Source organism: Cetorhinus maximus, chromosome 33 (assembly GCF_964194155.1).
Source record: "Cetorhinus maximus chromosome 33, sCetMax3.hap1.1, whole genome shotgun sequence".
NCBI lineage: Eukaryota > Metazoa > Chordata > Chondrichthyes > Lamniformes > Cetorhinidae > Cetorhinus > Cetorhinus maximus.
In genome coordinates, this window is record NC_135911.1 from 8,269,967 (window position 1) to 8,290,593 (window position 20,627).

The following is a 20,627-nucleotide window of genomic DNA, read 5'->3' on the forward strand; positions in this document are numbered from 1 at the left end:
AAGTGACAGAGAGAGAGAGAGAAACAGAAGGACCAGAAGAGGGAGAGAGAGAGAGAAGAGACAGAGAGGGAGATAGAGAGAGAGAGAGAGAGGAGAGGGAGACACAGAGAGGGGGAGCGAGAGCAAAAGAGAGAGAGAGAGGAGGAGAGGGAGAGACAGAGGAGGGAGAGAGAGAGAGGAGGAGAGGGAGAGACAGAGGAGGGAGAGAGAGAGAGGAGGAGAGAGAGAGAGGGGAAGAGGGGGAGAGACAGGGAGGAGGAGAGAGAGAGAAAGATAGAGGGAGGAGAGGGCGAGACAGAGGTGGGAGAGAGAGAGAGAACGAGAGAGAGAAAGAGGAGGAGAGAGAGGGAGAGATAGAGGAGGGAGAGAGAGAGAGGAGGAGAGAGAGAGAGGAGGAGAGAGAGAGGGGAAGAGGGGGAGAGACAGAGAGGGGGGGAGAGAGAGAGAAAGAGAGAGGGAGGAGAGGGAGAGACAGAGGAGGGAGAGAGAGAGGAGTAGAGAGAGAGGAGTAGAGAGAGAGGGGAAGAGGGGGAGAAACAGAGAGGGGGAGAGAGAGAAAGAGAAAGGGAGGAGAGGGAGAGACATAGGAGGGAGAGAGAGAGAGAAAGAGAGAGAGAGGAGGAGAGAGAGGGAGGGACAGAGGAGGGAGAGAGAGAGAGAAAGAGCGAGAGTGAAAAAAGGGAGAGAGAGACGAGAGAGAGAGGAGGGAGAGAGAGAGAGAAAGGGCAAGAGACAGAGAAGGGTAACAGAAGGACCACAAGTGAGAGTGGGAGAGAGAGACAGACAGACAAAGAGAGTGAGACAGAGAGAGAGTGAGACTGAGGGAGAGAAAGGGGTGGCAGAGGAAGGTGGGAGAGAGAGAGAGAGAGAGACAAAGAGAGATGGGGGAATGGAGTAAGAATGGCAGACAGTATGAGGGACAGAATGAGAAAGGGAAAGAGCAGCAGAGAGATGGAGACAGATGGAAAGAATGGGAAAGGGGCAAAGAGGGAGAGAGGTTGAAAAGTAATGGGAGATTTAGAGAATGAGAGAGAGAAAAAGGAAGACAGTCATGGACAATGGGATAGAGGGAGTGGGGTAGGCAGAGAGAAATTAACGTGGGAGAGAGGAAGCGAGGGAGATGGAGAGAGGAAATGAGAGGAGGATGGAGAGAGAGAGAGAGAGGGAGGGAGAGAGGGAGAGAAGTGGACATTAATTAGACAGTAGGAGCAACAGGAAGTTAATCATTGTAGTTCGGAAGAAACTCATTCTCCTCCCACAGATTGGGGAGTCTCCTGTCGCTGGCTCAGGTGAGCTGGGGTTTGGATATAAAGCTGATTCGGCTGCACTTGGAGAGCAGAGAGGAGCCTGGCCCCCGGAGAGAGAGACAGCGTCACAATGTCAAGGCTGAAACTCTTCATTGTCCTGCTGCCCATGGTCACAGGAAGGCCGTCTGAACAGTGTGGTAAGTGCCTCTTAAAACCAGCGTGTCCGGATCGCACAGTGGGGAGAGCTGCAGGAATTAGACCAGCACTTGTTAATTGATTGATACCCCTCCCTCAGCCAGGAGCTCAATCTGAGTGTCAACAGCGCTACAGGCGGACTGGTTTAATCTCCGACTGTTGCCGAGGGAGGTGGGATGGTGTCCGTCACTCGGGAACAGAGTTTGGGGGCAGGAATCCCAAGATGGTGGCTTCAGCCCTCCCAGGGTTTCCTGGCGCTTTTTATGTCGCAGGTTTAGCTTTTAGTGAAGCAAATTTAAACAACAACACCCGAGCGCAACATCGTCAGGAACCTACGGGAGAGGCCGGAGGAGGAGGAGGAACCATTTTGGTGGGGCGAATCAAGGCAGGATCCTGGAAAGATTGCGGGAGAGGTTGTGGGGAGAGGGTTTACTGGAACGGTGTCAGAGCCGGGCAGCAGTCAGGGAGGGCTGGACAAGCTGCGTCATCTTGTCGTTACAACCCTGAACAGACGGCGTACAGGTCTCGGTTGGCTATGCGATGTTGTGAGGGTGCTGTGGAAATGACGGTCTGCCCTTTCTTTCAGGAACTCCAGTCCAGGAGAGCAGGCTGGTCGCCTCCTTGCTCCGAACACTGTTGAGGTCCGCGGAGGATGCAGCCCCCGAGCCCAGTGTCCTCATCGCCTTGCGGCTGTCCCAGCAGCACGATCTGTCCAGAGAGGAGCAGATACTGAGACAGCTCAAACAGAACGTCATAGAGAACGGTAGGAATGTGTGTGTGAGAGTGCGTGTGTGTTTGTGTGTGAGAGTGCGTGTGTGTTTGTGTGTGAGAGTGCGTGTGTGTTTGTGTGTGAGAGTGCGTGTGTTTGTGTGTGAGAGTGCGTGTGTGTTTGTGTGTGAGAGTGCGTGTGTTTGTGTGTGAGAGTGCGTGTGTGTTTGTGTGTGAGAGTGCGTGTGTGTTTGTGTGTGAGAGAGCGTGTGTGTTTGTGTGTGAGAGTGCGTGTGAGTTTGTGTGTGAGAGTGCGTGTGTGTTTGTGTGTGAGAGTGTGTGTCAGAGCTTGTGAGTGTGTGTGTGAGAGCGTGTGAGTGTGTGTGTCAGGGTGCACATGTGTTTGTGTGGGTGTGTGAGAGCGTGTGAGTGTGTGTCAGGGCATGTGAGCGTGTGTGTGAATGTGTGTATGTGTTTGAGTGTGTGGTGTGTGTTTGAGTGTGTGTGTGTGTGTGTGTCTGTGTGTTTGTGTGGGTGTGTGAGAGCATGTGAGTGCGTGTGTCAGGGTGCACATGTGTTTGTATGGGTGTGTGAGAGCGTGTGAGTGTGTGTCAGGGCATGTGAGTGTGAATGTGAATGTGTGTATGTGTGTGAGTGTGTCGTGTGTGTGATTGAGTGTGTGTGTGATTGAGTGTGTATGTGAGAGCATGTGAGTGTGTGAGTGTGTGTGTGTGAGTGTGTGTCAGAGTATGTGAGTGTGAATGTGTGTATGTGTGTGTGTATATGTGTATGTGTGTATGTGTGTGAGTGTATGGTGTGTGTTTGAGTGTGTGTGTGTGATTGAGTGTGTGTGTGAGAGCATGTGAGTGTGTGTGTCAGGGTGCATGTGTGTTTGTGTGGGTGTGTGAGAGCATGTGAGTGTGTGTGTGAGTGTTTGTGAGTATGTGTCAGAGTATGTGAATGTGTGTCTGTGTGTGTATGTGTGTATGTGTGTGAGTGTGTGTGTGTGTGTGTGAGAGAGAGCATGTGACTGTGTGTGTCAGAGTGCGCATGTATGTGTATGGGTGTGTGAGTGTGAGTATGTGTGTCAGAGCGTGTGAGTGTGAATGTGTGTGTGTGTGTGAGAGAGTGTGTGCTTGTGTGAGCTGTGTGTGTCAGAGCATATGTGTGAGAGTGTGCTTGTTTGTGTGTGTAAGTGTGTGTATCTGTGTGTGTGTGTGTGTGTGTAAGTGTGTATATGAGTCTTTAACATAACTACCTAACTTCTCCCCCTTTGCATTCTATCTCTCTGGAAATGAAACCTGGTGAGTTTTTTATGGTCTTCCTGGCGTGTGTCACAACATTGAATGATTCCTGTGCCTGTCACCCCAATCCCTCGCTTCCTCTAACCCGTTCGGAATCTGATTTCCCAAGGAGGCTGCAGCCTCTCTATCCTCCCTACCAAAGAGTATTCAGTAATCAGTAATGGTACAACACAGGGGAGGCCATTCAGCCCATTCATTGCATGCTGGCTCATTCGAAGAACAGCCTAGCTAGTTTCATTTCTCCAGCTCTTTCCCTTCTATCCCTCCAATTTCAAATATTGATCCAATTGCCTCTTGAAAGCTGTGATTGAACCTGCCTCCACCACTCTCTGAGCTAGGGTGTTCCAGGTCTTAGCCGCTCGCTCCCACATGTCAGCCCCCTGTTCTTTTGCCAGTCGCTTTTCGATACTGAGTCTCATTGTGCGCCAACTGTATGAGGTGGTTAACCTTTCCCCATCTTCTCTCTCTTTCGGGGACAGGCACTGAATTCTCATCTGGGACGGCTGCCTGGTACACAATGGCGCTCCTGGCATCGTGTGAGGACCCGGTGAACGTGGTGGTCCAAGGCCGGCGGCAGAATCTGGTGGCTTTACTTATGGACACTCTCCAGAAGGACCTCAATAGCGCAGGTGAGGGATCAAACCCGGTTTGGATTGATACCCCTGTCCCGGGTGGGGGAGGTGGAGGGGAAGGGAGCGGTGGGAGGGGTGGGGGCGGGCGCAGAGGGCTGTGAGGGGTGGAGAGGCACCAGGAAGGTCAGAGCATGACCTTTCACCCTCGGTGGGGCGTGGGCGAAGGGGGTCAAACCAAAGCCCGGGTCAGAAGGTAACCATTGCTTGTCTCCCAGAGGCAGTTATGCTGAGGAGGCAGGGTAACAGTGAGGAAGATCACAACTGATTTAAAGAGGGCTCCGGCAAGTGGTGGAATTTTATTTGATTTATTTGCTCATGGGATGTGGATGTCGCTGGCGAGAGCAGCATTTATTGCCCATCCCTAGTTGCCCTTGAGAAGGTGGTGGTGAGCTGTCTTCTTGAGCCGCTGCAGTCCATGTGGTGTTGATACCCCCACACTGCGGTTAGGGAGAGAGTTCCAGGATTTTGACCCAGCGACACTAAAGGAACGGCCGATATATTTCCAAGTCAGGATGGTGTGTGGCTTGGAGGGGAACTTCCAGGTGGTGGTGTCCCCATGTGTCTGCTGCCCTTGTCCTTCTAGATGGTAGCGGTCGTGGGTTTGGAAGGTGCTGTCTAAGGAGCCTTGGTGAGTTGCTGCAGTGCATCTTGTAGATGGTACACACACTGCTGCTACTGTGCGTCGGTGGTGGAGGGAGTGAATGTTTGTGGATGGGGTGCCAATCAAGCGGCTGCTTTGTCCTGGATGGTGTCGAGCTTCTTGAGTGTTGTGGGAGCTGCACTCATCCAGGCAATTGGGGAGTATTCCATCACACTCCTGACTTGTGCCTTGTAGATGGTGGACAGGCTTTGGGGAGTCAGGAGGTGAAATTCGAGACGGTAAAATGTGAGGGGATAGATTTTGGTCGGAGGAATGAGAAGAGACAGTAAGGGATACAAGGTGAAACAGAGAGTCCTGGTGGGGTTTGTACATAAGTCTTGGAAGTGGCAGGATGGGCTAACAAAGCCATTACGAATGTACATCTGATCCTGTTTCATTAATAGGGGCAGAGAGTACAAAAGTCAGAGAGCGAGTTAGGACGAACCTTTTAGAAAACACTGGGTAGGCCTCAGCTGGGGGGTTGTGTCCAATTCTGGGCCCCGCACTTTAGGAAGGATGGCAAGGCCTTGGAGAGGGTGCGGAGGAGATTCACTCGAATGACCCCAGGGATGAGGGGACTTCAGTTCATGTGGAGAGACTGGAGAAGCTGGGATCGTTCCCCTTGGAGAAGAGAAGGTTAAGTGGGGAAATTAAATCGAGGCGTTCAGAATCGTGAGGGGTTTGGAAAGAGCAAATAAGGAGAAACTGTTTCGAGTGGTGGGAGGGTCGGTAACCAGGAGGACACAGAGTCTTAGATGATTGGCTAAAGAACCAGAGGCGGCAAGAGAGAAACCATTTTTTAAGCAGCGAGTGGTTAGGGTCTGGAACGCACTGCCTGAGAATGGGGTGCAGGCAGGTTCAATCAGAGCTGCCAATAACTCAAAGGAGCAATGATGACAGGGATGGGGGTAAGAGCCGGGAGGTGGGACTAACTAGATTCTTCTTCAAGAGAACCAGCGCAGGCTCAATGGGCCGAATGGCCATCTCCTGGGGTTTGGTATATAAATGTCAGGGAGCCTTCCTAGGCCTGTACAGGGCCTTCGTGAGGGACAATATGCTTATCTTAAGACGGGGAGCAACAAAGGTTCACCAGACAGTTTCCTGGGATGAGGGAATTGTCCCGTGAGGAGAGGTGGAGTAGAATGGACCTATACGCTCTGGAGTTTAGCCCAATGAGAGGTGATCTCATTGAAATGTATAAAATTCCCAGGAGCTTGGATGGGTTCGATGCTGAAAGACTGTTTCTCCCCAACCCCCAGCCCCACTGGGCTGGAGAATCTAGCACTCATGGGGCAGGGTGGGGGGAGGGAGGGGTCACCATCTCAGTGTTAGGGGTCGGCTTTTTTGGACAGAGATGAGGAGAAATGTCCTCACTCAGAGGGTGGTGAATTGTTGGAAGCCTCAACCCCAGGGAGCTGTGGACACTCAGTCACAGAGTCCATTCAAGAGTCAGATCGAGAGATTTTTGGATACTAAGCAACTCGAGTGATGGGGCGGGAAAGTAGAGTTGAGGGAGAATACCACCCCACACTAAACCGTGATCACTCATCCCCCCCTGTGCTCGCTGATCTACAGTCAAGCAACACCTTGTTTTTAAAATTCTCATCCTTGATTCAAAACCTTCCATCGCCTTCTGCCTTCCTATCTCTGTAACCTCCTCCAGTCCCTACAACCCTCCCTATCTCTGTAACCTCCTCCAGTCCCTACAACCCTCCCTATCTCTGTAACCTCCTCCAGTCCCTACAACCCTCCCTATCTCTGTAACCTCCTCCAGCCCCTACAACCCTCCCTATCTCTGTAACCTCCTCCAGCCCCTACAACGCTCCCTATCTCTGTAACTTCCTCCAACTCCTACAACCCTCCCTACCTCTGTAACCTCCTCCAGCCCCTACAACCCTCCGAGATCTCTGCGCTCCTTCAATTCCGGCCTCTTGACCATCCCCCCATTCCCATCGCTCCACCATTGGCGGCCATGCCTTTAGCTGCCTGGGGGGCCCTGAGCTCTGGAATTCCCTCCCTAAACCTCTCCGCCCCTCCCTCTCTGTCTCTCCCTCTTTCTTTCTCTCTCTCTCTCTCCCTCTTTCTCTCTCTCTCCCTACCTCTCTCTCTCTCTCTCTCCTTCTTTTAGATGCACCTTAAAACTTTGATCAAGCTTTTGGTCACCTGTCCCTAATATCTTTCATGGGACTCGGGGTGAAACTGTGTTTGACAATCGCTTCGGTAATGAGCTGTGGGGTGGTTTGCTGTGTTCCAGGTTCAACATACATACAAGTGATTGCTGTTGCTGTCATGTCCTCCGTCACGATGAATAACATTTATTTTCAACAGGTAGCGGACGTCTGACAGATTACCATCAGATTAGTCTCGCTGTCTTAGCACTCTGCAAGAGTTCAATATGTCTACCCGCCAAGACGATCGAGGACATTTTCATGTCAGCCGTTCAGCATTCCATCCAGGGCGAAATCACCTACCCTGTCGGTGAGTTGGGGAAGGTTTTGCATTTCTAGCCCCAAGCGGCTGTTTCATCAATGACCTTCCTTCCACCATAAGGTCAGAAGTGGGGATGTTCGCTGATGACTGCACAATGTTCAGCATCATTCGCGACTCCTCAGATACTGAAGCAGCCCATGTCCAAATGCAGCAAGATCTGGACAATATCCAGGCTTGGGCTGACAAGTGGCAAGTAACATTCGCACCACACAAGTGCCAGGCAATGACCATCGCCAACAAGAGAGAATCTAACCATTGCCCCTTGACATTCAATGGCATTACCATCACTGAATCCCCCACAATCAACATCCTGGGGGTTACCATTGACCAGAAACTGAACTGGACTAACCATATAAATACTGTGGCTACAAGAGCAGGTCAGAGGCTGGGAATCCTGCAGAGAGTAACTCACCTCCTGACTCCCCAAAGCCTGTCCACAATCTACAAGGTACAAGTCAGGAGTGTGATGGAATACTCCCCACTTGCCTGGATGAGTGCAGCTCCCACAACACTCAAGAAGCTCGACACCATCCAGGACAAAGCAGCCCGCTTGATTGTTCAACAATTTTAGATCATGAACTCTCTCCTCCATCCCCACCCCCTTTCCGATCCCCCTTTTTTCCAATAATTTACATAGATTTCTCTTTTCCCACCTATTTCCATTATTTTTAAACGTATTTCCATCCATTGTTTTACCTCTACCTTTTAGCCTATTTTGATCCCTTCCCCCCACCCCACCCCCACTAGGGCTATCTGTCCCTTGCTCGTCCTGCTTTCTACCCTTAATGTCACCTATTAGCACATTCCTTAGATAATATCACCACCTTCAACACCTCTTTGTCCTTTTGTCTACGACAGCTTTTGGTTATCTCCACCTATCACTGGCCCTCTATCCAACTCTACCTGTCCCACCCCCCCTTAAACCAACTTATATTTCACCTCTTTTCTATTTTTCCTTAGTTCTGTTGAAGAGTCATATGGACTCAAAACGTTAACTGTTTTCCTCTCTGCAGATGCTGCCAGACCTGCTGAGCTTTTCCAGGTATTTTTATTTTTGTTTTGGATTTCCAGCATCCGCAGTTTTTTGCTTTTACACTTGATTGGCATCCCATCCACCACCTTAAACATTCACTCCCTCCGCCACCAACACATAATGGCATCAGAGTGTACCATCTCCAAACTCAACACCATTCAGAACAAAGCAGCCCCGCTTGATTGGCACCCTAATCTCAACATTCCCTCCCTCCACCACCGACGCACAGTGGCAGCAGTGTGTGTACCATCTACAAGATGCACTGCAGGAACTCACCAAGGGTCCTTAGACAGCACCTTCCAAACCCACGACCACTACCATCTAGAAGGACAAGGGCAGCAGACACATGGGGAACACCACCACCTGGAAGTTCCCCTCCAAGCCACTCACCATCCTGACTTGGAAATATATCGGCCGTTCCTTCACTGTCGCTGGGTCAAAATCCTGGAACTCCCTCCCTAACAGCACGGTGGGTGTACCTACACCACAGGGACTGCAGCGGTTCAAGAAGGCGGCTCACCACCACCTTCTCAAGGGGCAATTAGGGATGGGCAATAAATGCTGGTCTAGCTAACGATGCTCATGTGCCCTGAACGAGTTAAGGAAATCACTTTACCTCATCCTCAGACTATCCTAAGCTGTTTTATGTCCATGTGATCACTGCAGAAGGCAGGGCATGATGGGTCCAACATCCCCCATCTGGCCATGTTGTGCTATAATTCTTCGAGCTGCAAACACAGCAATGCACTGATGCACAGTAAGATCCCAGGAGCTTCCATGCCCAGCTCACAGAGATGGTGGAAGTTGCTACCCCCAGGAAGTGGTTGAGGTGCATAGCATAGGTGAATTTAAGGGGGACGCTGGGTCAACACATGAGGGAGAAAGGAATAGAAGGATGTAGTGATGGAGGGAGATGAAGAGGTGGGAGGAGGCTTGTGTGGAGTAGAAACACCAGGGCTGCTTCTGAACTGTACACAGCGCTCCAAGTGTGTGATCTAACCAAGTTAAATAGAGACCGGAACTGTGTACGGCGCTCTAACTGTGCTCTACCCAAGGGATATGGAGACCGGAACTGTGTACAGTGCTCTAAGCATGCCTAACCAAGGTATATGGAGGCCAAAGCTGTACACTGTGCTCCGAATGTGGTTTAACCAAGGTATATGAAGACCTCATTTGCCAAACACTCTCAAGATTACAGGTATCTCTGGGACATACAATGCTCCTCGGACTGCTGTTCATGCTGAATCCTGACATCCGCACTCAGTGCCATGAGTCACCATATGAACACACTTGACCTCTCCCTCCAGCAGCACCGCCGCACCCTATCTCTAAGCTGTCCTTGCCCCCAGTTTCATTTCATTCTTCGTCTCATCCGACGCCTCAACAAGAAACTTTGTCTCTTCCTTTCAGGTGCTAAGGAACGCAAGCTCCAACAACTCATCGACACCAACGCACATCCAGGACCCTCCACCCCTGTCCCTCTGTCCCCATCCCATCTTCCAATCCCAGCCCTTGCCGTGTATTCACCATACCCCCTGACCTTCCCCTCTCCAATGCTGAACGTTCAGTGCTGAGCAAAGGACTCAGTTTCATACCTTTCACCTCAGTGAATTTCGGGCTCGGCACGATGCTGAACTATTCTTGTACCACCTTCATCTCCGTGCTCACTTCTTTGGCCAGGATTCCTCCCCCAGTTCAACGGATCCTTTCACCTGCCTCCAATATTCTCCCTCCACCTGGACCCCCTCCCTCTGGCCTCTTACCTTCTCTTGATCTTTTCATTGAGAACTGTCGGCAAGACATTAGCCGTCTCAATTTCTCTGCTCCTCTCACCCATTCTAACCTGTCTCTCTCTGAACTTGTTGCACTCCGTTCTCTCAGGTCCAACCCCAACATTGTCATCAAACCTGCTGACAAGGGTGGTGCTGTTGTTGTCTGGCGCACTGACCTCTACCTCGCAGAGGCTGAGCGCCAACTCGCAGACACTTCCTCCTACCTCTCCCTGGACCATGACCCCACCACAGAACATCAAGCCATTGTTTCCAGGACTGTCACTGACCTCATCTCCTCTGGAGATCTTCTCTCCATAGCTTCCAACCTCATAGTCTAACAACCACAGAGGGCCCGCTTCTACCTCCTTCCCAAAATCCACAAACAGGACTGTCCCGGGAGACAGATCATGTCAACCTGTTCCTGCTCCACGGAACTCATACCTTCCTATCTTGACTTCCTTCTCTCTCCCCTTGTCCAGTCCCTTCTCAACTACATCCGTGATTCCTCTGACACCCTACATCATATCAACAATTTCCAGTTCCCTGGCCCCAACCGCCTCCTCTTCACCATGGACGTCCAATCCCTCTACACCTTCATCCGCCACCAGGATGGTCTGAGGGCTCTCTGCTTCTTCCTCGAACCGAAGCCCGAACAATCCCCATCCACCACTACTCTCCTCCGTCTGGCTGAACTTGTTCTCACACTGAACAATTTCTCCTTTAACTTGTCTCACTTCCTCCAAATAAAAGGTGCAGCTATGGGTACCCGCATGGGCCCCAGTTATGCCTGTCTCTTTATGGGGGTATGTGGAACATTCCTTGTTCCAGTCCTACTCAGGCCCCCTCCCCCAACTCTTTCTCCCGTACATCGATGGTTACTTCGGTGCTGCTTCATGCTCTCGTCGGGACCTAGAAAAATTTATTTATTTTCGTTCCAATTTCCACTCCTCTATCCCCTTCATTTCCATGCTCCATTTCCAACACTTCCCTTCCCTTCCTTGACCTCTCTGTCTCCATTTCTGGTGATTGGCTGTCCACCAATATCCATTACAAGCCTACCGACTCCCACAGCTACCTCAACTACAGCTCCTCACACCCCGCTTCCTGTAAGGACTCCATCCCATTCTCTCAGTTCCTTCGCCTCCGTCGCATCTGTTCTGATGATGCCACTTTCAAAAACAGTTCCTCTGACATGTCCTCCTTCTTCCTTAGCCGAGGTTTTCCAACCATGGTGGTTGGCAGAGCCCTCAACCGTGTCCGGCCCATCTCCCACACCTCTGCCCTCACACCTTCCTTTCCCTCCCAGAACCATGATAGTCCTCACTTTTCACCCCACCAGCCTCCGCATTCAAAGGATCATCCTCCGCCATTTCTGCTAACTCCAGCATGATGCCACCATCAAACACATCTTCCCTTCACCCCCCCTGGCGGCATTCCGCAGGGATCGTTCCCTCCGGGACACCCTGGTCCACTCCTCCCTCACCCCCAACAACCTCAACCCCCTCCCACGGCACCTTCCCATGCAATTGCAGAAGGTGCAACACCTGCCCCTTTACTTCCCCTCTCCTCACCGTCCAAGGGCCCAAACACTCCTTTCAAGTGAAGCAGCATTTCACTTGCACTTCCCTCAATTTAGTCTACTGCATTTGCTGTTCCCAATGCGTTTCCTCTACATTGGAGAGACCAAACGCAGACTGGGTGACCGCTTTGCGGAACACCTTCGGTCTGTCCGCAAGCATGACCCAGACCTCCCTGTCACTTGCCATTTCAACACTCCACCCTGCTCTCATGCCCACATGTCCGTCCTTGGCCTGCTGCAATGTTCCAGTGAAGCTCAACGCAAACTGGAGGAACAGCACCTCATCTCCCGACTAGGCACTTTACAGCCTTCCGGACTGAATATTGAGTTCAACAACTTCAGACAATGAATTCTCTCCTCCATCTTTACCCCTTTCTCAACCCTTTTTTCAAATTTATTTTTATTTTATTTCATTTATTTTTACTTTTTCTATCCTTTTTCCCCAACAAGCTCCAACCGTATCCACCCCCCACAACCACAAGGCTGTCTGTCAATTGTTTCTATGTTGTTCTTGCACAGAGTGCTGACCCTTGTCCCGCTATTAACACATCCTCCTATCTTACCTTTATGCCACTATCAGCACCGTCTTTAGTCTCTAACACTACCATTAACACTCCCTTTGTCTTGACACTCCCTTGTCCATGACATCTTTGTCCACGTCTCCTTAGCCCCCACCTATCACTGACCTTCTCTCCTGCTCCACCCCACTTAAACAGTATAAATTCCATCACATTTCTACTTCCCTTTAGCCCTGAAGAAGGGGCCATATGGACCCGAAACGTTAACTCTGTTTCTCTCTCCACAAATGATGCCAGACCTGCTGCGTTTTTCCAGCATTTTGTGTTTTTGTTCCAGATTTCCACCACCCGCAGTATTTTGCTTTTATGTTGTATATGGAGACTGGAACTGTGTACTGTGCTCCAAGTGTGGTCTAGCCAAGGGATATGGAGACCAGAACTGTGCACAGTGCTCCAAATCTTGTCTAGCCAAGGGATATGGAGACCAGAACTGTGCACAGTGCTCCAAGTGTGGTCTAACCAAGGGACATGGAGACCAGAACTGTGCACAGTGCTCCAAGTGTGGTCTAACCAAGGGACATAGAGACCAGAACTGTGCACAGTGCTCCAAGTGTGGTCTAACCAAGGGACATGGAGACCAGAGCTGTGCACAGTGCTCCAAGTGTGGTCTAACCAAGGGACATGGAGACCAGAACTGTGCACAGTGCTCCAAGTGTGGTCTATCCAAGGGATATGGAGACCAGAACTGTGCACAGTGCTCCAAGTGTGGTCTATCCAAGGGATATGGAGACCAGAACTGTGCACAGTGCTCCAAGCATGGTCTATCCAAGGGATATGGAGACCAGACTGTGCACAGTGCTCCAAATCTTGTCTAGCCAAGGGATATGGAGACCAGAACTGTGCACAGTGCTCCAAGTGTGGTCTATCCAAGGGATATGGAGTCCAGAACTGTGCACAGTGCTCCAAATCTCGTCTAACCAAGGTATATGGAAACCAGAAGTGTGCACAGTGCTCCAAGTGTGGTCTAACCAAGGGATATGGAGACCTAGAACTGTGCACAGTGCTCCAGGTGTGGTCTAACCAAGTGTGGTGCATTTGATATAAATTGATGTACCTCTGTGACATCTATTTTTTTACAACTGATATTTGATTATCTCCTAGATACCATGTCCATCTCTGCTCTCGCCTTGAGGTGCATGAGTTTTGTAAACTGTGACCATCGAACTCCCACGATTGAGTCTGCATTGCAGAATGTAACCACCGGTATCCTTGCCAACGTTCACAGTGATGGAACAATTGGAGACCTCAGCACCACCGGGCTCGCAGTCCAGGTACTGCTCCGTTCATGCATCCGATCTTCAGGTTGTCGGCACTGCTGGCATTTAATCCCTACCCCATCGTTACCTCTCAATGGTGCGGAATTCTAGCATGTCAACAGGATCCAATCCTGTTGATGAAACCAAGGCGCAGAGCTATTCTTTATTTATCCACTTGTTCAGTCTCACAACTCCCTACCCACTCAGCCCAGTGTCCCAGCAATCCCCTACTTATCGTGACAATCATACAGGGCTTTGGTGAGACCACATTTGGAATACTGAATGCTGTTTTGCTCCTCATATTGAAGGAAGGATATACTTGCACTGAGGGGCAGTACAGTGAAGGTTCATTACATTGGTTCCAGTGTTGAAAAGCTTGTCCTATGGGGTGAGATTGTGTAGAACGGGTCTATATTCTCTGGAGTTTAGAGGAATGATTGGTGAAATGCATAAAATTCTCGGCGGGTTGGGCAGGGTAGACACTGAGGGGCTGTCTCCCCCCCAGCAGAGTCTAGGACACAGAATCGCACCCCCGCTTCCTGTAAGGACTCTGTCCATCTCAGGATCAGGAGTCGGCCAATTTGGGTTGAGACGAGGTGAGATTTCTTCACTCCGAGGGTTACGAATCTTCCAAACCCTCTACCCCAAAGGGCGGCAGAAGCTCAGTCGTTGAGTATATTCCAGGCTGAGATCGATAGATTTTTGAGCACTTAACAGAATCGAGGGATAGGGCGGGAAAGTGGAACTGAGGTGGAAGACCAGCCATAATCTGATCGAATGGTGGAGCAGCCTCGATGGACCGAATGGCCTCCTCTTGCTCCTGCCTCTTATGCTTTAGTGAGCGTCAGGCGTTCCTGTGACTAGACGTTGAGAATTGCTCCAACTCCGGCCTCTTGACCATCCCCCCGATTCCCATCGCTCAACCATTGGCGGCCGTGCCTTCAGCTGCCTGGGGCCCTGATCTCTGGAATTCCCTCCCTAAACCTCTCCGCCTCTCTCTCTCTCTCTCTCTCCACCCTCCTCCTCCTTTAAGACACTCCTTAAAACAAAAAGAGCTCTCTGACAAAGCATTTCGTCATCCGCCCTATGCAGCTCGGGATTGTCTGCCTGGCCGACCCACCCGTGAAGCCCCTTGGCGTGCTTTGCTGTGTGATAGGCACTATAGAATTGCGAGCTGTTGTTTAATGTCGCCCGATGTTTGAAGGGATTAACTGACGCCGCGCTCTGTTTATCAGGCACTGACTGCGAATCACGACCTGGTCCCTCCAGGGTCCTGGGACTGCCGGAAGTCTGTGGGGAAACTCGTCCAGGGAATCTCCAATGGGACTTTCCACAACCCCCTGGCAGCCTCGCTCGTGATTCCAACCCTGGAGGATCGGACCTTCCTGGACATCGACACACTGGACTGTTCCAGTCAGGCTGGTTAGTGAATGAGCTCCGAGCTCTGCAGAAGGAGAAGGGTTTCTCTCTGTCTGTCTGTCTCTCTGTCTCACTCCCTCTCTCCTCCTCCCTCACTGCCACTTCTCCTCTCGTTCCCTCTCCCTCCCTCTTCCCCTCCACCTCCTCGCTCTCTCCCACTCTGTCCTCTCTCTCCTCCCTGTTTATTTCTCCTTTCATGTATCTTTCTCTCAACCCCTCCGCCGTCACCCCCTCCCCGCTCTATGTGACTCCCTGCCCTTCTCTCTCCTCCTAAGTTTTGACTTTGCCACATTTCCTTTTCTCTTTCCCTCCCACTCTCTAATTTATCCCTTTTCAATGTTGCTCTACCACACTGCTTCTCCCTCAGTCTCCCTTCTTCCACCTCCCCCTCTCCCCCACTCCCTGACCCCCAATCCACCCCCTTCTGTCTCTCTCCGCTCTCTCTGAGTTTCTGTCTCTCTCTTCCCCCTTGCCTCTCACCTCTCTCCCACTCCAACTCCCACACTGTCCCTCTCCCTGCCTCTCTCTTAGTCTCCATCTCCATCCCTTTCTCACTCTCTCACTTTCACATTCTCTCTCTCTTTCTCTCTCTCTCTCACAGATACTCTCTCCCCTCTCTCTTACTCTCTGTCACTCTGTCTCTCTTTCTCTCCCCTAAAAGTTGCATCTCTCCCTCTCCTTCACTATCTTCCATCTCTCACCCTCCCTCCCTCTCTCACTCTCGCTCTCACATTAAAACACAATCTCTACTCCCTCATCTCTCTCTCTCTCACATACACACACTGTCTACTCGCTCACTCTCTCTCACATACACACACTCTCTACTCTCTCTGTCTCTCTCTCTCTCACATACACACACTCTCGACTCGCTCTGTCTCTCTCTCTCACATACACACAATCTCTACTCTCTCTGTCTCTCTCGCGCACATACACACACTCTCTACTCTCTCTCTCTCTCTCTCTCACATACAGACACTCACAACTCCCTCGGTCTCTCTCTCTCACATACACTAACTCTCGACTCACTCTGTCTCTCTCTCACATTAACACAAACTATATACTCCCTCTGTCTCTCTCTCTCTCACATACACACACTCTCGACGCTCTCTGTCTCTCTCTCTCACATACACACACTCTCTACTCTCTCTCTCTCTCACATACACACACTCTCTACTCTCTCTGTCTCTCTCACATACACACACTCTCTACTCACTCTCTCTCACACATACACACACTCTCTACTCGCTCTGTCTCTCTCTCTCACATACACACACTCACTACTCGCTCTGTCTCTCACTGTCACATACACACACTCTCTAATCTCACTGTCTCTCTCACTCACAGACACAGACTCTCTACTCTCTGTCTCTCTCTCTCACATACACACACTCTCTTCTCTCTCAGTCTCTCTCTCACATACACACACTCTCTACTCTCTCTGTCTCTCTCTCTCACAAACACACATTCTCTACTCGCTCTGTCTCTCTCTCACATACACACACTCTCCACTCGCTCTGTCTATCTCTCACATACACACACTCTCTACTCTCTGTCTCTCTCTCTCACATACACACTCTCTACTCTCTCTGTCTCTCTCTCTCACATACACACTCTCTACTCGCTCTGTCTCTCTCACATACACACAATCTCTACTCTCACTGTCTCTCTCTCTCACAGACACACACTCTCTACTCTCTGTCTGTCTCTCTCACATACACACACTCTCTACTCTCTCTGTCTCTCTCTCACATACACACACTCTCTACTCTCTCTCTCTCTCTCAAATACACACACTCTCTACTCTCTCTGTCTCTCTCTCTCACAGACACACACTCTCTACTCTCACTGTCTCTCTCTCACAGACACACTCTCTACTCTCTGTCTGTCTCTCTCACATACACACTTTCTACTCTCTCTGTCTCTCTCTCACATACAAACAATCTCTAATCTCACAGTCTCTCTCTCACAGACACACACTCTCTACTCGCTCTGTCTCTCTCTCACATACACACACTCTCTACTCTCTGTCTCTCTCTCTCACATACACACACTCTCTACTCTCTCTGTCTCTCTCTCTCACATACACACACTCTCTAATCTCTCTGTCTCTCTCTCACATACACACACTCTCTACTCGCTCAGTCTCTCTCTCACATACATACACACACTCTCTACTCTCTCTGTCTCTCTCTCACAGACACACACTCTCTATTCTCTCTGTCTCTCTCTCTCACATGCACACACTCTCTACTCGTGCCGTCTCTCTCTCTCACACATACACACACTCTCTACTCCTTCTGTCTCTCACTCTCACATACACACACTCTATACTCCTTCTGTCTCTCTCTCTCTCTCACATACACACAATCTCTACTCTCTCTGTCTCACTCTCTCACATACACACACACTCTACTCGCTCTGTCTCTCTCTCCCACATACACACACTCTCTACTCTCTCTGTCTCTCTCTCACATACACACACTCTCTACACTCTCTGTCTCTCTCTCTCTCACATACACACACTCTCTACTCTTTCTGTCTCTCTCTCTCTCACACATACACTCTCTACTCTCACTGTAACTCCCTCTCACATACGCACAATCTCTACACTCTCTGTCTCTCTCTCACTCACATACACACACACTCTACTCTCTCTGTCACTCTCTCTCACATACACACACTCTCTACTCACTCTGTCTCTCTCTCTCTCACATACACACACTCTCTACTCTCTCTGTCTCTCTCTCTCACATACACAGACTCTCTACTCTCTCTGTCTCTCTCTCTCACATACACACACTCTCTACTCTCTGTCTCTCTCTCTCACATTAACACAAACTATATACTCCCTCTGTCTCTCTCTCTCACATACACACACTCTCGACGCTCTCTGTCTCTCTCTCTCACATACACACACTATCTACTCTCTCTCTCTCTCACATACACACACTCACTACTCTCACTGTCTCTCTCAGATACACACACTCTCTATTCACTCTCTCTCTCACATACACACACTCTGTACTCGCTCTGTCTCTCTCTCTCACATACACACACTCACTACTCGCTCGGTCTCTCACTGTCACATACGCACACTCTCTACTCTCTCTGTCTCTCTCTATCACAAACATACATTCTCTAATCTCTCTGTCTCTCTCTCTCTCACATACACAGACTCTCTACTCGCTCTGTCTCTCTCTCACATACACACACTCTCTACTCGCTGTGTCTCGCTCTCACATACACACACTCACTACTCTCTGTCTCTCTCTCTCACATACACACACTCTCTACTCTCTCTGTCTCTCTCTCTCACAGACAAGCACTCTCTACTCTCTCTGTCTCTCTCTCTCTCACATACTCACACTCTCGACTCGCTCTGTCTCTCTCTCTCACATACACACAATCGCTACTCTCTCTGTCTCTCTCGCGCACATACACACACTCTCTACTCTCTCTCTCGCTCTCTCTCACATACACACTCTCACAAATCCCTCTGTCTTTCTCTCTCACATACACTAACTCTCGACTCACTCTGTCTCCCTCTCTCACATTAACACAAACTATATACTCCCTCTGTCTCTCTCTCTCTCACATACACACACTCTCGACGCTCTCTGTCTCTCTCTCTCACATACACACACTCTCTACTCACTCTCTCTCTCACATACACACACTCTCTACTCTCTCTGTCTCTCTCACATACACACACTCTCTACTCACTCTCTCTCTCACATACATACACTCTCTACTCGATCTGTCTCTCTCTCTCACATACACATACTCACTACTCGCTCTGTCTCTCACTGTCACATACACACACTCTCTAATCTCACTGTCTCTCTCACTCACGGACACAGACTCTCTAATCTCTGTCTCTCTCTCTCACATACACACACTCTCTACTCTCTCTGTCTCTCTCTCTCACATACACACTCTCTACACGCTCTGTCTCTCTCTCTCACATACACACAATCTCTACTCTCACTGTCTCTCTCTCTCACAGACACACACTCTCTACTCTCTGTCTGTCTCTCTCACATACACACACTCTCTAATCTCTCTGTCTCTCTCTCACATACACACACTCTCTACTCTCTCTCTCTCTCTCAAATACACACACTCTCCACTCTCTCTGTCTCTCTCTCTCACAGACACACACTCTCTACTCTCACTGCCTCTCTCTCTCACATACACACACTCTCTACTCGCTCTGTCTCTCTCTGTCACATACACACACTCTCTACTCTCACTGTCTCTCTCTCTCACAGACACACACTCTCTACTCTCTGTCTGTCTCTCTCACATACACACACTCTCTACTCTCTCTGTCTCTCTCTCACATACAAACACTCTCTAATCTCGCTGTCTCTCTCTCACAGACACACACTCTCAAATCGCTCTGTCTCTCTCTCACATACACACACTCTCTACTCTCTGTCTCTCTCTCTCACATACACACACTCTCTACTCTCTCAGTCTCTCTCTCTCACATACACACACTCTCTACTCTCTCTGTCTCTCTCTCACATACAAACACTCTCTACTCGCTCAGTCTCTCTCTCACATACATACACACACTCTCTACTCTCTCTGTCTCTCTCTCACAGACACACACTCTCTACTCTCTCTGTCTCTCTCTCTCACATACACACACTCTCTACTCGTGCTGTCTCTCTCTCTGACACATACACACACTCTCTACTCCTTCTGTCTCTCTCTCTCACATACACACACTCTATACTCCTTCTGTCTCTCTCTCTCATACGCACACTCTCTACTCTCTCTGTCTCTCTGACTCACATACACACACTCTCTACTCTCTCTGTCTCTCTCTCTCACATACACACAATCTCTACTCTCTCTGTCTCACTCTCTCACATACACACACACTCTACTCGCTCTGTCTCTCTCTCTCACATACACACACTCTCTACTCTCTCTGTCCCTCTCTCACATACACACACTCTACACTCTCTGTCTCTCTCTCTCTCACATACACACACTCTCTACCCTTTCTGTCTCTCTCTCTCTCACACATACACTCTCTACTCTCACTGTAACTCCCTCTCACATACACACACTCTCTACACTCTCTGTCTCTCTCTCTCTCACATACACACACTCTCTACTCTCTCTGTCTCTCTCTGTCACATACAAACACTCTCTACTCTCACTGTCTCTCTCTCTCATAGACACACAATCTCTACTCTCTCTGTCTCTCTCTCTCACAGACACAAACTCTCTACTCTCTCTGTCTCTCTCTCTCACATACACACACTGTCTACTCTCGCAGTCTCTCTCTCTCACAAACACACACTCTCTACTCTCTCTGTCTCTCACATACACACACTCTCTACTCTCTCTGTCTCTCTCTCTCACATACACACACTCTCTACTCTCTCTGTCTCTCTCTCACATACACACACTCTCTACTCTCTATGTCTCCCTCTCTAAAACATACACACAATCTCTACTCTCTCTGTCTCTCTCTCTCCCATACACACAATCTCTACTCCCTCTGTCTCTCTCTCTCATACACACACTCTCTCCTCTCTATGTCTCTCTGTCTCACATACACAAACTCTCTACTCTCTCTGTCTCTGTCTCTCTCATACACACACTCTCTACTCTCTCTGTCTCTCTCTCTCACATACACACACTCTCTACTCTCTCTGTCGCTTTCTCACATACACACACTCTCTACTCTCTCTGTCTCTCTGTCTCACATACACACACTCTCTCCGCTCTCTGTCTCTATCTCAAATACACAC

At 49.9% G+C, this 20,627-nt stretch overlaps 2 protein-coding genes across 2 annotated transcripts in view; both read left to right on the forward strand.

Annotated features, from left to right (window-relative positions):
- The window catches only part of LOC144671571 (cobalamin binding intrinsic factor-like), a 54,651-nt gene extending 49,808 nt beyond the window's left edge, over positions 1–4,843 (forward strand). The window contains exon 10 of the mRNA XM_078533530.1: positions 4,830–4,843. The gene's annotated coding sequence lies outside the window, so the exon portion shown is untranslated. The remainder of the gene's footprint in view (positions 1–4,829) is intronic.
- Positions 1,378–14,861, forward strand: LOC144671551 (cobalamin binding intrinsic factor-like). The gene is made up of 6 exons (XM_078533504.1): positions 1,378–1,444; positions 2,029–2,205; positions 3,934–4,083; positions 7,055–7,204; positions 13,280–13,449; positions 14,670–14,861. The coding sequence occupies exons 1-6, from the start codon at positions 1,378–1,380 to the stop codon at positions 14,859–14,861; spliced, it is 906 nt and encodes a 301-aa protein (XP_078389630.1).
- The last annotated feature ends 5,766 nt before the right edge of the window (positions 14,862–20,627 follow it).

What these genes read in the sequence shown, in the direction of transcription:
- LOC144671551 (XM_078533504.1), top strand. Translation starts at nt 1,378, where the DNA reads ATGTCAAGGCTGAAACTCTTCATTGTCCTGCTGCCCATGGTCACAGGA. An exon ending in ACAGAACGTCATAGAGAACG is followed by an intron (nt 2,206 to 3,933) that starts GTAGGAATGTGT and finishes TTTCGGGGACAG; the next exon opens with GCACTGAATTCTCATCTGGG. An exon ending in CGAAATCACCTACCCTGTCG is followed by an intron (nt 7,205 to 13,279) that starts GTGAGTTGGGGA and finishes ATTATCTCCTAG; the next exon opens with ATACCATGTCCATCTCTGCT.